At 40.8% G+C, this 13162-nt stretch overlaps 1 protein-coding gene across 1 annotated transcript; it reads left to right on the top strand.

Moving 5' to 3' along the window:
• Nucleotides 1–514: 514 nt before the first annotated feature.
• Nucleotides 515–10548, top strand: MAPRE1 (microtubule associated protein RP/EB family member 1). Its single transcript, XM_026652671.1, has 6 exons — nt 515–672; nt 3807–3952; nt 5175–5382; nt 5977–6095; nt 6700–6852; nt 7237–10548. The coding sequence occupies exons 1-6, from the start codon at nt 516–518 to the stop codon at nt 7291–7293; spliced, it is 840 nt and encodes a 279-aa protein (XP_026508456.1). The 5' UTR covers nt 515; the 3' UTR covers nt 7294–10548.
• The last annotated feature ends 2614 nt before the right edge of the window (nt 10549–13162 follow it).

The raw sequence follows: 13162 nt of genomic DNA, 5'->3' as shown, positions 1-13162 counted from the left end.
CTTGCTTTTTGCCGAGGTGACTTCCCTGAAGGTTTGTATTGGGAAACTCGAGGGTGGCGACTGCTTAGCGAGGTTGCGGGTGAGCCGCTTCTCTGGACAGCGGGTTTATAGTCTGTGGAATGGTTTAGTGGCCTCAGCCCTCGGGAGTGCACGCGATATAATCCACTGGGAAACCTGCCTAGTCGTATAGTGGACTATCCTTTTGGGCAGTCTTAGGGGAGATGGACAAGAGACTGAACCAGCTCATTACAGAGATGGTTCCTTTAGGTCAGGGTGGAAGCATACTAGGGGAAGTTTGGGTTGCCACTACCTGCTCTGTCTTCCATGTCTTTCACAAAATACTAAACCAACTCCTGTCTGCTTCTGATGATGTGAGGTACTTCCAGCAGCTAGTTCTGTTACCTGGCAGTGTTAGAATCTGCTCTCTGTAGCAACAGGAGGGTGTAAATCCGGGTGTACGCTACTGTTCTAATGAGTCAAGTCTGTAGCGGATCGTATTCTAACCATACTTTAGTATGAAACTTTCATCTGTGGTTTCTATCTTTCAGAAAATGGCAGTTAATGTGTATTCTACTTCAGTGACCAGTGATAACTTGAGTCGACATGACATGCTTGCCTGGATCAACGAGTCTTTGCAGTTGAACCTGACAAAGATTGAACACCTGTGCTCGGGTAAGGGGGCTGACAGGGCACTACTAGAGGTTTTAAGAGCATCTCTCTGATGGTTACTATCAAAAGGTTAATAAGTGTGCAAAGTAACTGACTGCAAGTATACAAAATATAGTAGTCTGTCACTGGATCTTGCTTGATTTGAGACTTGCCAACCCTGAATCCCAAACTGTAGCTCCTAGTTGTGAGTACAAAGGATTGCTTCTATAGCTTTGTGGAACCTGAAGACTTGTACACTCTACTCTTGCCTTAGAACATAGGCAATGAGCGGAAAGTTCAAGGCTATTTCTTTTGACAACAGGGCTAAAGCTGGAAATTGTAAAACATGGTTATGATACGTCTCTACACTGCCATAACTGCAGGGTTGGTTAAAATCCTAGTATAGACAGATCCATAGTCAGAGTTAATCTGTCACTTTGCATTATAACTTGCCTGCATTTAATGTGAAAGGTGTATTTTAAGATACAGGACAAAAGTTCAGGGAAAGGAGACTAAAGTAATATCATTGGTGTGGAGAGGGGAAGTTTCCTGGGAGAAACTGAATTCTAAAGAAGGAATTGAAATGGCTTTCATGGACAGGAAGTAGACTTTCCAAGCATCTTTCCATGTCAACACAAGAGAGAGATGGAAACTAGATTGTGGCCACTGTTTATAAATGTTGGTGGTGACCGACTTCTCTGAACAGCTGGTTACTAAAAAGATGAAAAGAAAAGTAAGGTGGGAGGCCTGGGAGGAGTTTAAGGATTGAACTGGAACAGCAGATGGATAGGACTTTGAAGGTGAGGTCAAGGAGCTCTAACTTAATGTGGTAAGGAGGCAAAGCCAACTAGGGGATTTGAGGTGATATAGTTGGAGTTGAAAGGATTTTGATATGCTGGTGTTTTGGATAGACTTGGATGGGGAGAGAAGGGTTATGGTACTGAAGAGTCACATTTTAAAGGAATTAGTTCTGGAAATTGAAACAAAAGGGTGTCTTTTGATGCTGATAAAAATGAAGTAACAGACCTCAAGACAGGATATGGGGAAGGGAAAAAGAGTTGAAGACTAAACCAAGGTTGTGAGCATGGGACACAGGAAAGGTAGTGGTAGGTAGATAAGGAAGGTCGAGAGGATCAGCAGAAAATAGTTCAGTTCTAGGAGGTGAGTTTGAGACTGTGGCAGGACATTCAGTAGGTGTGAAACATGAAATTTCCTGATTTGACAAAGGAGGGGGAGAAGTTGAGGTTCATTTGGGAATTGTCAGCAGAGTTTATGGCTGAATCCCTGGAAGCAAACTATTACAGAGAAGCAGAAAGGAGAATGAGGTGCTATTAATAAGATGCTGCAGAAATGGTCAGCAAGGGTAGAAAGAACCAAAAGTACAGAGTTACAAGAACCAAAGAGTTGAGTTACCCAGTGTCCAAGGTTTTAAATCCGAATAAGAATAAAGACTTTTGGATTGCTGGTGACTTTCATTTAGGACCAGAAGATTTGGAACTCCATGAGAACTTCACCCTGGGGAGTGAGAGAACCTACATCAGCTTCTGCAGAAGCTTTATTTATTTTTAAAGGTCTTAGATCCTACCACTCACAGTTGCAAAGAAAAACTTTCAAATGCATACTTGCTATAAACTGCGTAGTGTCACTTTCCAGTGTCTGCAGACAGACCTCTCCGCTGCTGCTCATTTCTCTACAGAGTGAAATAAGCAAGATGAAACAGCTTCACTGCTGTTCGATGAAAACTGATTGGTCGTGTCAACTTCCTGGGGAATGTCATGAACAGCAGAGGCAGACACTGGAGTTATTCACTGAATAGGAGGAAAAGATGCTGGAGGGTTCAATTGCAGACACTTCTTTCCTATCTTAATTTGCACTATCAGGAGGCTATGGAGAAGGGAGAAGAAGCTCTTTTCCAATAACAGGAGGAGACAGTGGGAGCTCCCAAGCGGGAACAGCACCCTGATTGAATTTCCTGCATTCTCCACCTTCCTAACAGCTGCAGGTGGCATGACGAGACCACACATTAGGACTAAAGGCAAAAGGGAATTTGGAATTCTATGTTCTTGGCAGTTAAACAGACTTCTTACAAACTTTCCACAAAAGTGTACCACCTGTCTTAGTATGACAGTTCAGGGTGTTTGGCTTCTGTTGCCACCAGTGAATGTGGACATGGACTCCTCTGGTATGTCAGGAAAAAAATAACCCCTCTAAGTTATGCCACATACATGGTAGGTGCCTGAACTGTTATAGCTAGTTAACCTTCGAAACCTATTACTAAATACATATTACCTCTGCAGCCAACAATAAGGGCTGAAAACTTTTTTTTTTTTTTTTAAAAATTTTTAAGAATTTTAATGAAATAATTTTTAAAGAACTGTTTTATATTTTTTTTTTTTTTTTTTGGGTGGTGCCCCCCCCCCCCCCCCTGCAAGTTCTAATTGTAGTTATGGAGGGACTGGAAGGGAATGAGAGGTCTTTGAGGTGGGTGGAATGAAGCACTGGCTTTTTTGTTACTTTTATTATGTCTGGATTTTTGTTAGGGAGTGAGGATTGATATGGCCTTTTAACTCCCAGGGCACCAAGGGCTATGGATAAGTGCTGTTTGTTTTATTTATTTATTTCTAATTTCTAAAATTATTTTTAATTTATTCACTAGGTAGAGAACCAAGTTTTCTTGCCTAGCTGAATATGACAGGTTATCTATCCCACGCAACCCCACTGAGTTTATTGTTGCAGGCATGTCATGGCGCAGATCTTAGTTACATGTCCAACTAGTATGCTCACCCAGTGAATTATGGAGGCAATGTTATAAGGGTTCAAATCATAACAGGGACCATCTTATATCCTTCATATTTCCTCTCTCTTGCAGTAAATAGTCTGCCCAGAAGTCTCTGCTTCTGACTGACTTTGAATAAGATGATGTAGCCATGTTGGTCCCAGGATGTTAGAGAGACAAGGTGGGTGAGGTCATGTCTTTTATTGGACCAATTTCTGTTGATGAAAGAGACACGCTTCTGAGCTCCACCTGAAGAAGAGTTCTGTGTAGCTTGAAAGCTTCTCTCTTTCACCAAAAGAAGTTGGTCCAATAAAAGATATTGCTTCTCCCAACTTCTCTTTGTATAAGATGGCTTATGGAAACATTCTGTTTTTCTTGGCAGGTGCTGCCTACTGTCAGTTTCTGGACATGCTCTTCCCTGGTTCTGTAGCACTCAAGAAAGTGAAATTTCAAGCAAAGTTGGAACATGAATACATTCAAAACTTCAAGATTCTACAAGCAGGTTTTAAGCGAATGGGTGTTGACAAAGTAAGCTGGAATTGTAATTGGTTCTCCTTGCACTTGGGTGCATGCAATTTAGTTTCAGGTTATCAGTACTGCCAACTGCACAGCTGTATGAACCCTATGGCTTAGACCTGGATTTCTGTTTACATCTGGGTGTCTGCCAATCATCAGCTTAGATGAAGCACTTACCCTTCCAACTTCCCCAAATTGGAAATTGAGCTGCTAGGTTTGGATTTCTGGCTCTTACTGACTGAATGAGTTTCACTACCTGAAACATACATGCTTGTTTACAGACTACTGTTACAACTCTTCTGAGGTACTGCAGTAGAGCTTCCTGCTCTGTTTGTGCCAGACATGTGGCCATAACCAATTGGTATGGTAATCCCAAGGACTGCAAGTTTTACTTCTTCCCACAAATTCCAAGCGGCTGTAGAGTAGACATGTGAAAGTGGTGCTTCACAGTTTGAATAACCTTTGTTTTCATGGAAAGTGAAGTTTATTCCTGTAACGGGTACTGCATAGCAATATCAGTACAAGGTTTCAGTATTAACTTTTCAATGCTCTCTTATTTTGAGGGAACCTCATCTAAGGGTGAATAGATAGGTGCACTGAATGGATATAGAGAATGGGCTAAGACTACTATTTAGTGTGACAACTGCATTAGTTTGTGCAGTTCTTGTCTAGTAAGAACTGGGCTGGACTGCTATGTCTCAAATCACTGAATAACCATCAGATGGCTAGCCTTGGTCATTGCCCATTTGGACTGACCTCATACTTGTTGTCTATAGGCAAAAGGTTTTTAATAATTCTCTGGCTTTTTTCTCGCGAGGTGGAGTGGGGGAGAGAGGAACCACCCCAAAACTGGGTGTTGAGTGTTTTGTGGAGGTGGGCCAACAGGTGAGACTTGGAATGAAGTTACGATATTAGAGTAGGGAGAGATGGATGGACTTCAGCAGAGGAGGAGCAAATTTGACATTGGAACTCATTGCAGAAATTCTTATTGCCTAATGGTATAAGATGTGATAGTCGCCACTCAACTTTAAGGGTCCAACTATCTCTCCATTCCAACTAGTGGAGAAAAATCTTTGACCACTCCTGTGTTTAAATACATAAGAGAAATCCTCCCTGGACTTGGACTACAAATTGCATTTACACAATCCTGAGCACAATCTGACTTTGTAGAGCTTGCTCTTTACTCTCAGAATATTTCCCTCTGTTTAACCAGCTTTATTTTCCCCTCCCCCAGATAATCCCTGTGGACAAATTAGTGAAAGGAAAATTTCAGGACAATTTTGAATTTGTTCAGTGGTTCAAAAAATTTTTTGATGCAAACTATGATGGGAAAGAGTATGACCCTGTTGCGGCTCGACAAGGCCAAGAAACAGCTCCAGCACCCACCCTTGTTGCTCCAGTACTGAACAAACCCAAGAAAGCTCTCAGTTCCAGCAGTGCAGGTAAAGGAAACATTGAAGGTCTTCTGAAAGTCTTTCTAATTGATAAGAGCTTCAATAACCTAAATAGCAAAACTGACTCATTGCTTAATTTCAGTGCATTAAATTGTGGTAGTTTCATAGCTTTCTTCTATTTCACAAAGATTCCAATCTCTCAAAACACAGAATCAAATCATGATAGGTATGCCTGAGATCACACTATAGTGCTAAACTTCTTATCTCATGGAGGCTAGGAAGCTCTTTTCCATGCGAGACACTTAATCTGTTGGTTTGGCATGGCAGGCATCTTCAAGTCAGATAGTGTGTAACCATTAGAATTGCTATACCTCTTCTAGATGACAGTTACCTGGGAGCCACAGAAATGAAGGCTGCAAGAACAGACGCTTCTTCCTTAAAGAAAATGGCGATGATTGGTACCAACACCCTTGCCAGGGAAAAGGGACACTTCACATGGGGAGCTTGGGGCATTTCTTGCTACATTACACTGGCTTTCAAATTCTTCACTGTTCTATCTACGCATGGATGGAAATAACTCCTATGGGGACTTGGTTCTAAAAATGATTAGGCTAAGAATTAACACTGCATCTTACCTTCTAGCTCCTCAGAGGCCCATTGTTACTCAGAGAACCACAGCAGCTCCTAAAACTGGCACTGGAATGGTTAAAAAGGCTCCTGTAGGAATAGTAGAGGATGAATCAGCAGAGCTGATCCAGCAGGTGAGTGTTAAACCTGTGGACTGTCAGGTTAAGTGAAAGTGCTTTAGATTAATCTACACTAATCTTTATTTAAGTTAAGAAATGACTGGGTCTTGGAAATTTAGCAAATAATTCAAATTCCTTTTGCAACATGGCTTACACATACACTAACTTAAATCCATTACATGCTGATACTTCATCCTGCAGTGCTGCCGCAGACATCTAGCGGCATTGCAGTTAAAACTATGAACGGCTGCTGCTATGCTGCAGTAGTCAGTGTGAGATGTCATGGGTCACACTCTTAATAAGCTAAACTGACCTCATGTAAATGGTAATTTAGCCTCTAAAAGAATAAGCCCTGCAGATGGTTGGGTTTTTATCTGTGTGAAGTAGTGATCCCTTAACATTTGCAAAGAGGACCACCCCTTATGTGAATTGGACGTCTAGCACAGAAATAGAACATATAAGCTAAACTGAATGTCAGTAATAAACCAATGCAGTTCTTGATTATTCCCAAAGTGCTCTCATACATCACAAAAATCTGCTTTTTTTGTGAACTATGAGAATCTTGCTTTGTGGACTTCCCTCTGGTGGAGAAATGATCATGTGTGACTCTCTTTGGCAGATCAATGTATTGAAACTTACTGTTGAAGATCTGGAGAAGGAGAGGGACTTCTACTTTGGCAAACTGAGAAATATCGAATTGATCTGCCAAGAGAATGAAGGGGAGAGTGATCCAGTGTTGCAGAGGATTGTGGAAATTCTTTATGCAACAGATGTAAGTCTGCCTTTACATAAATACTAGTTGGCAAGCGGGCGAATTTTCTCTAACTAGAAGTCTTCCATGAGGCCAGTGCCCAATCTTGCTTTCTTCTATGTGCTTTGGGGCAGGCATCTTTTGTACTAAAGCTCTAGATAGTATCCTTGTGGTTACGCCGGAGATTGTCTGAATAGAAAACTACTTGAAATTCCGTGACAACTGGATCCAAGATTTGAGAGGGAAAATCTTTCTAGTATCATAACTGGTCTTTCATAAGTGAGTGTATACCTCCTTGACAGTATCCCAAGTAAAACTGCAGGGAAGGGTATGTGCGACCAGCTGGATCAGTGGGCCTGATTTGACATCTGCTTCCATTAATACAGTCTTTCTTTCCCCCTTCAGGAAGGCTTTGTGATACCTGACGAAGGAGCACCACAAGAGGAACAAGAAGAGTATTAACAGTCCGTTTACTGTACCAGCAGAGCAGGAACATCAGAATTCTTTGCCCCAAATCATGTGCTTAACTGTAAAATACTCCATTTTATTATTCTTAGAGGACTCACTGGTTTCTTTTCATAAGCAAAAAGTACCTCTTCTTAAAGTGCACTTTGCAGAAGTTTTACTCTTTTCCAATGGGTTTGAGTTAGGAGCTCTTTTTCACTTCGTAGCAGAACGGTATTAACATCTAGTTGGTATATGTAGGGAATAAGGTTGAATATTTTGAAGCTTGCTGCGGAATTGTTTGGTTGCTGGTAAAACATTGGTTTGTGGAAAGTCTTTTCTTCTGTACCTTACTGAGGTGGAGTGTGTAATAGAGAAACTAAACACTGACTCACAGAAAGATTGCATTAATGTGAAATTGCAGCAGAGAACTTTTAATAAAAATGCCTTAAGAGTATTTAAAATATGCTTCCATATGCCAAATTATAAAGTAATGTGACAGGAGATTTTATGTGCTTCATACTGGGGTTAGAAAGTGTCTAACTTACACTGCTGTCTGGGAGGCCTTGTGCGGCCATGTGACTATTCAAAAGGGACTAGTAAAAGAAAACTCCATCCCTGTGTAAAGCCGCTCACTAAGTTGTTAGTTCTCAATGACAAAATAGGCCTTAATGTTGCCTGTCATAAGATTGGAGGGTGTATGAAGAGCTCAGACAAACATGTACGAATTATCTTGAGTGCTAAATCCTTCTCTGGCATTGTGGCTAACAACTTTGCCAAACTCGTGTACTATATTTTCTGAGAAATCACATGGATCTAGTCGTATTGCCTAGAAGGTTCTTCAGAAGTTTCTCACTTCACTCTCTGGATCATTTTTCTACTTGTCCTGTCTCCTTCTATTTTTGTGGTGTCCTTTCTGGTATGTTTGTTTCTGGTTTCCTCTTCTCTCCCCCATCCTAGAGTACTGGTTAAACCAATGGATCTAACAGAACTTGCGTTATGCAAGTGTCTCGGTTGTATTAAAGGGAGTGAGTGGGTTGAGGATATACCTATTTTGTGCCTGTTGGGAAGTCTTCCTCAGCCCTTGGTGTATCTTAATAGTGATACTTGCCAGTACAGTAACCTTCTGGGGACAAAACAAATATGTTCGCTAATAGAAAAGCTAATGTTGTTGCAGAAAATACAGTACCCAGACTAACTTTAATATTAATATTTAAGATACTTTATTCTTGAACTGTCCCTTCCTTTGCTATCAAGTTCCTCTCATTGCTGTTTGTGTTTGGCAAGATCCCACAGGACATCTGATCCACCCACACTGAGTCTGATCAGTCCTGATATGCTTGTATGGATTGGTTTCTGGTTGTAGCTTGTCCTAAAATGTGTGTAGAAGGCGAGCGTTTTATGGTAACCGTTGTGTACTGCATGAATCTTTGTGAAATTCAGAGGAAAACCCAATTTCAGTGAATGCCAAAAAAAAAAGTAACTAGCCATTGTTTAAAATTTCAGTGGTGCTATTTCTCTTGTGGCCTTCTAGACTTTTGTTGCCCTAAAATTCCATTTTACTGAAAAACCATATTCCACCTGGATTTTTCTTGACGGGTTTTTTCTACTTTAAGCCGTTTCTAAATAAAGTTCTGTATTTCAAGAGTGTCATGTCTGCTGGAGTCGTCATGTTCTGGGGATATGATTAGATTAAGCAAAGGATCCTGGTATTTTCAGTCTGAAGCTACACAACTTGCAACATTGGCCTTCATCCTCAAATCATAGCTCCATTCCTTGCTCAAATTACTGCTGCATTAATTTTTCTTGGGGCTCCCCTGTATTCTGTTGGGAGAGAACTTCTTTTGGTATCTTAAGCTTACAGTGAATACAAATCATAGTTGGACTGTAGGCTTCCCCTTCCTTTGGTGTAATGTAGTGGTGCAGTGTAACAGCAACATTGGTCTGTTTCTTTGTATCTGACTTGTGAAGTCTAATGCATTGCATTACTAGAACACCAAAGTTAAAAGAATACCATGTTTTTGACCTTAGGTTCTGTCACCAGCCTCTCTGAGCAAACATAATATCTTGTAACTTAGTCATCTTGTTAAGCTTGCCGTAAGTTTCAGTGAGCCAAGCCTTAATGTTAGACAAGAACTAACTAGCTTCTGCAGAAACAAATGCTAATGTGTCATGTCTAGCCTTTTAAAAGTTCTGATAAATCCCCCAAAGTCTTGCCAGTATTCATGCTGGCAAACTTTGGAATGGTCCATCGAGGTCTTAGCCTAAGGAATAGTTATTGATGGCAACAAAACTAGTACTGCAGTGTGAAAGTGCATTGGTAAAATGGGGTTTTGATGCACATAAAATCTTCTCTACCATTACTTATTTGGTATGAGGTCAAAAACTTACTATCTTTCAACTTCTGATAAGTGTGTCCATCACTCTGTTATCCTTTCTGCATACTCAAGGCAAAGTAGCAACATGTGGCGTGTGGGACCTGCCTGCCATGGGAAATTACATTTTTAGGCTTTCCACATTTTGTGAAGGGTCAGCTACGTGCTATGGATCATTGGGGTTTCACCTTTGTATCGCAAGATCCCACCTGGTGAGGAGCAAGGATGGATCCAGGGTTACCATGACACTAGATGAGTTGCGCTGTGATCAATTTGACCTCTGCTTCTGCCAAAAGCAAACAAATCTCTTATGCTAAAAAGGAAGGAATGATGGGAATCGTAGAAATAGTACTGGTGCTCCTTGACTACAAAATTGACCACAACTCAATGTGGAAACGTTGAATCTTGCAAGTCAAAGTCCTGTGAAATTTCAGATTGCTGAATCATTCCCTAATATACCAAGAAATGACAAGTCATAAATAGAATTTGGAAATTCATAATACAGGTAACTTATTTACAAGATTGTATCATAGACTTTTTGGGCAGTCTTTTATTATTTCCTTGCTGGAAAGCAGATAACCAGAATAAACTTAAAACTCAAGTGACTGCTCTGACCTGGTACAGCATTGGCTGATAGATGTTAAGTGCTTTTCTGCTGGAATGACTATTTCAGAAAACAACCAACCTTTCTTAGATTTAGTTTTATCGGTTATCTGAAACAAACAAAATGGAACAACCAAAAGCTTATATCTGTCTTTCTGTACCCAGGGTGTCTTACAGGTGTGCACTCAGATTTTTTTAACTTAATTGTTCAATCTTTTCAAAATTCCTGGTTTGCAATGACAATTCTTACTGTAACTGTTAAAAGGCTCCAAATAAAAGCCAAGAATTTACATCACTCATTTGTCTATTAATATTTAATGTGACCACTGTTGCACTGACAAATGATATCCTGTTTTTGCTTTTGATGTTAGCACACATAACACGTTTATAGAATTGGCTGAAGTTGAACTAGTACTTGGGGGTCGTCATAGCCTGGTGATTTGAGCACTGCTGGGAGCTAGGAAGTAGTTCTGATCATAGCTTTCTCCCGCCTCTACTGTGCTTACTAAGATGGAGCTATATCTCAGAGGGTTGGAGGATGAGCTGGGAATTGTTTGTACAGTGCTCTGACTAAACTGGGTCCTGAAGACTTACATAATTCTAAAGAAAAATGGCACACTGCAATGCTCTATGAATTTCTGAGCTTAGTAATGAAAATTATGCAGCTATTCCCATCATTAGTGTAAACAGCTCATCTACACTTGTGCAATTAAGAAAAGAACCTTAGCCCGTTGTGCAGGAAACTCTTAAACTGTAGTCAGATTGCTTCTACCGCACTGAAGACATAATGTGTAAGTACTGAAGTCTTCTAATACTGCCCACGCATGGTCTGCAATACATCTACTCTGGCAGAATAGGGCTCTTAAACAGATGCCTGCCATGTGGATTATAGTCTTGTGATACGGAGCAGAGGGTGACAGCAGCCTACCTAGTCATTGTAAGATAAATTCCTACTGCATTTCTGTTAAAAGAGGGTGCCGGTCCCTTGTTTTTGGAAATTGCTTGACTTTCCAGAGCAGCTTCATTGTATTGTTACAAAAGATGGCAGCAGTTTGTATGTAACTAGGAGCAAACTGAAGTCTTAAATGTCAGAGACCTAAACAAACTGTGATGTGGGTTCCAGAGCAGCATAGCTTAGATGTGATGCTTTCAGCTTAGAATTGCCAGGTATAAAATCATGGCTGAGGGTTTTTTTCCCCTTCTCCCTTGCTGCTTTTTCTTACAAGTTGGGTGGTGTAATTGATTCAAAGATTATTCTCAGAGTTCCATCTTTGAAAGATAACAACTTAATTTTTCCCTTTGCAGATCATCTTTGGGTTTTGACATATGAAGATTCGAAAGTACTTAAAAACCTGAGCTCTTATCCAGATAAATTATGTGTTGGTGGAGGATCCCTAATGGCCTGTATGCATTCTACTGCTTTTCTCCCTTCCCTGGTTATAGGACTCTTCTCAGGATTAGTGCAGTGTCTGTGTCTTGTTCTCCCTGTGTTATGGTGGAAGAGCTTTATGAAAGGTGGTGGTCTAGCAACACCTCTTGCTCATTAACAATTCCTGTGAAGTTAGGATGGGAGTTCTTTGGGATGGGAGTTAGGACTGGTGCTTGGGGGCCCATGATTGGATTCCGCAGCCACTTGTTTTATTAGATGGGGGTAGTTTCTGCCAGCTGTGATGACCGAATAGAAAGTTCTCTGCTTCCTTTACCATGGTGGCATATTCCTATGAAAAGCCTTTGTGCTGTTATTGGATGGGTTCAAGGCATACTTTGTCCCCCTGACATCCTCACTTTCTTTTTATGGGCTTCATTTCCTGATTCTCAATGGTGAACCTTGGTGATCTTCCTGCCCTGAGAGGGGGAAGCTTGATGTTAGTGGTCATCTGGTGATCCTACTGTTCTATTGACTTGTTAGCCCTTTGGTCTCACAGCTGGGCAGTTTTTCTTCCTAGTGTGTGTTGAAAACTTAGGATAAAACACTTACACAGACCAGTCGGCTTTAGGGGTTCATTCCTAAGAATGGTCTGACCCAGTATGCCCAATGGTCCATGTAGCCCATTATCCTGTCTTCTGACAGGGGCCAGTGCCAGATGCTTCACAGGGAATGAACAAAACATGGACATTCAATAGAGTGATCCATCCCCTGTCACCCAGTCCCAGCTTCTGGCAAACAGAGGTTATGGACACTATCCCTGCCCATCCTGGCTAATAGCCATTGATGGACCTATCCTCCATGAATTTCAGTTCTTTTTTTGAACCCTGTTATAGTCTTGGCCTTCACAATATCCTCTGGCAAAGAGTTCCACAGGTTGACTGCGTTGTGTGAAGAAATACTTCCTTTTGTTTGTTTTAAACCTGCTGCTTATTAATTTCATTTGGTGACCCCTAGTTATTGTGTTATGAGAATGAGTAAATAACACTTATTTACTTTCTCCACACCAGTCATGATTTTATTAGACCTCAATCATATCCCCCCTTAGCAGTCTCTTTTCCAAGCTGAAAAGTCCCAGTCTTATTAATCTCTCCTCATATGGAGAGATTCCATACCTCTAATCATTTTTGTTGCCCTTTTCTGAACCTTTTCCAATTCCAATATATCTGCAGACAGTATTCAAGATGTAGGTGTATCATGGATTTATATAGAGGCAATAAGATATTTGTCTTCTTATCTATCCCTTTCTTAATGATGCCCAACTTTCTGCTTGCCTTTTTGACGGCTGCTCCACAGTGAGTGGATGTTTTCAGAGAACTAGCCACAATGACTCCAAAATCTTTCTTGAGTGGTAACAGCTAATTTAGACCCCATCATTTTATATGTATAGTTGAGATTGTTTTCCAATGTATGTTCTCTGCACCTATCAACTTTGAATTTCATCTGCCGTTTTGTTGCCAAGTCACCCAGTTTCATGAGATCC

Source organism: Terrapene carolina, unplaced genomic scaffold (genome assembly GCF_002925995.2).
Source record: "Terrapene carolina triunguis isolate 2854851 unplaced genomic scaffold, T_m_triunguis-2.0 Scaffold130, whole genome shotgun sequence".
Taxonomy (NCBI): domain Eukaryota; kingdom Metazoa; phylum Chordata; order Testudines; family Emydidae; genus Terrapene; species Terrapene triunguis.
The sequence above is the reverse complement of the archived record's forward strand: the minus strand, read 5'-3'. Positions and strand labels throughout refer to the sequence as shown.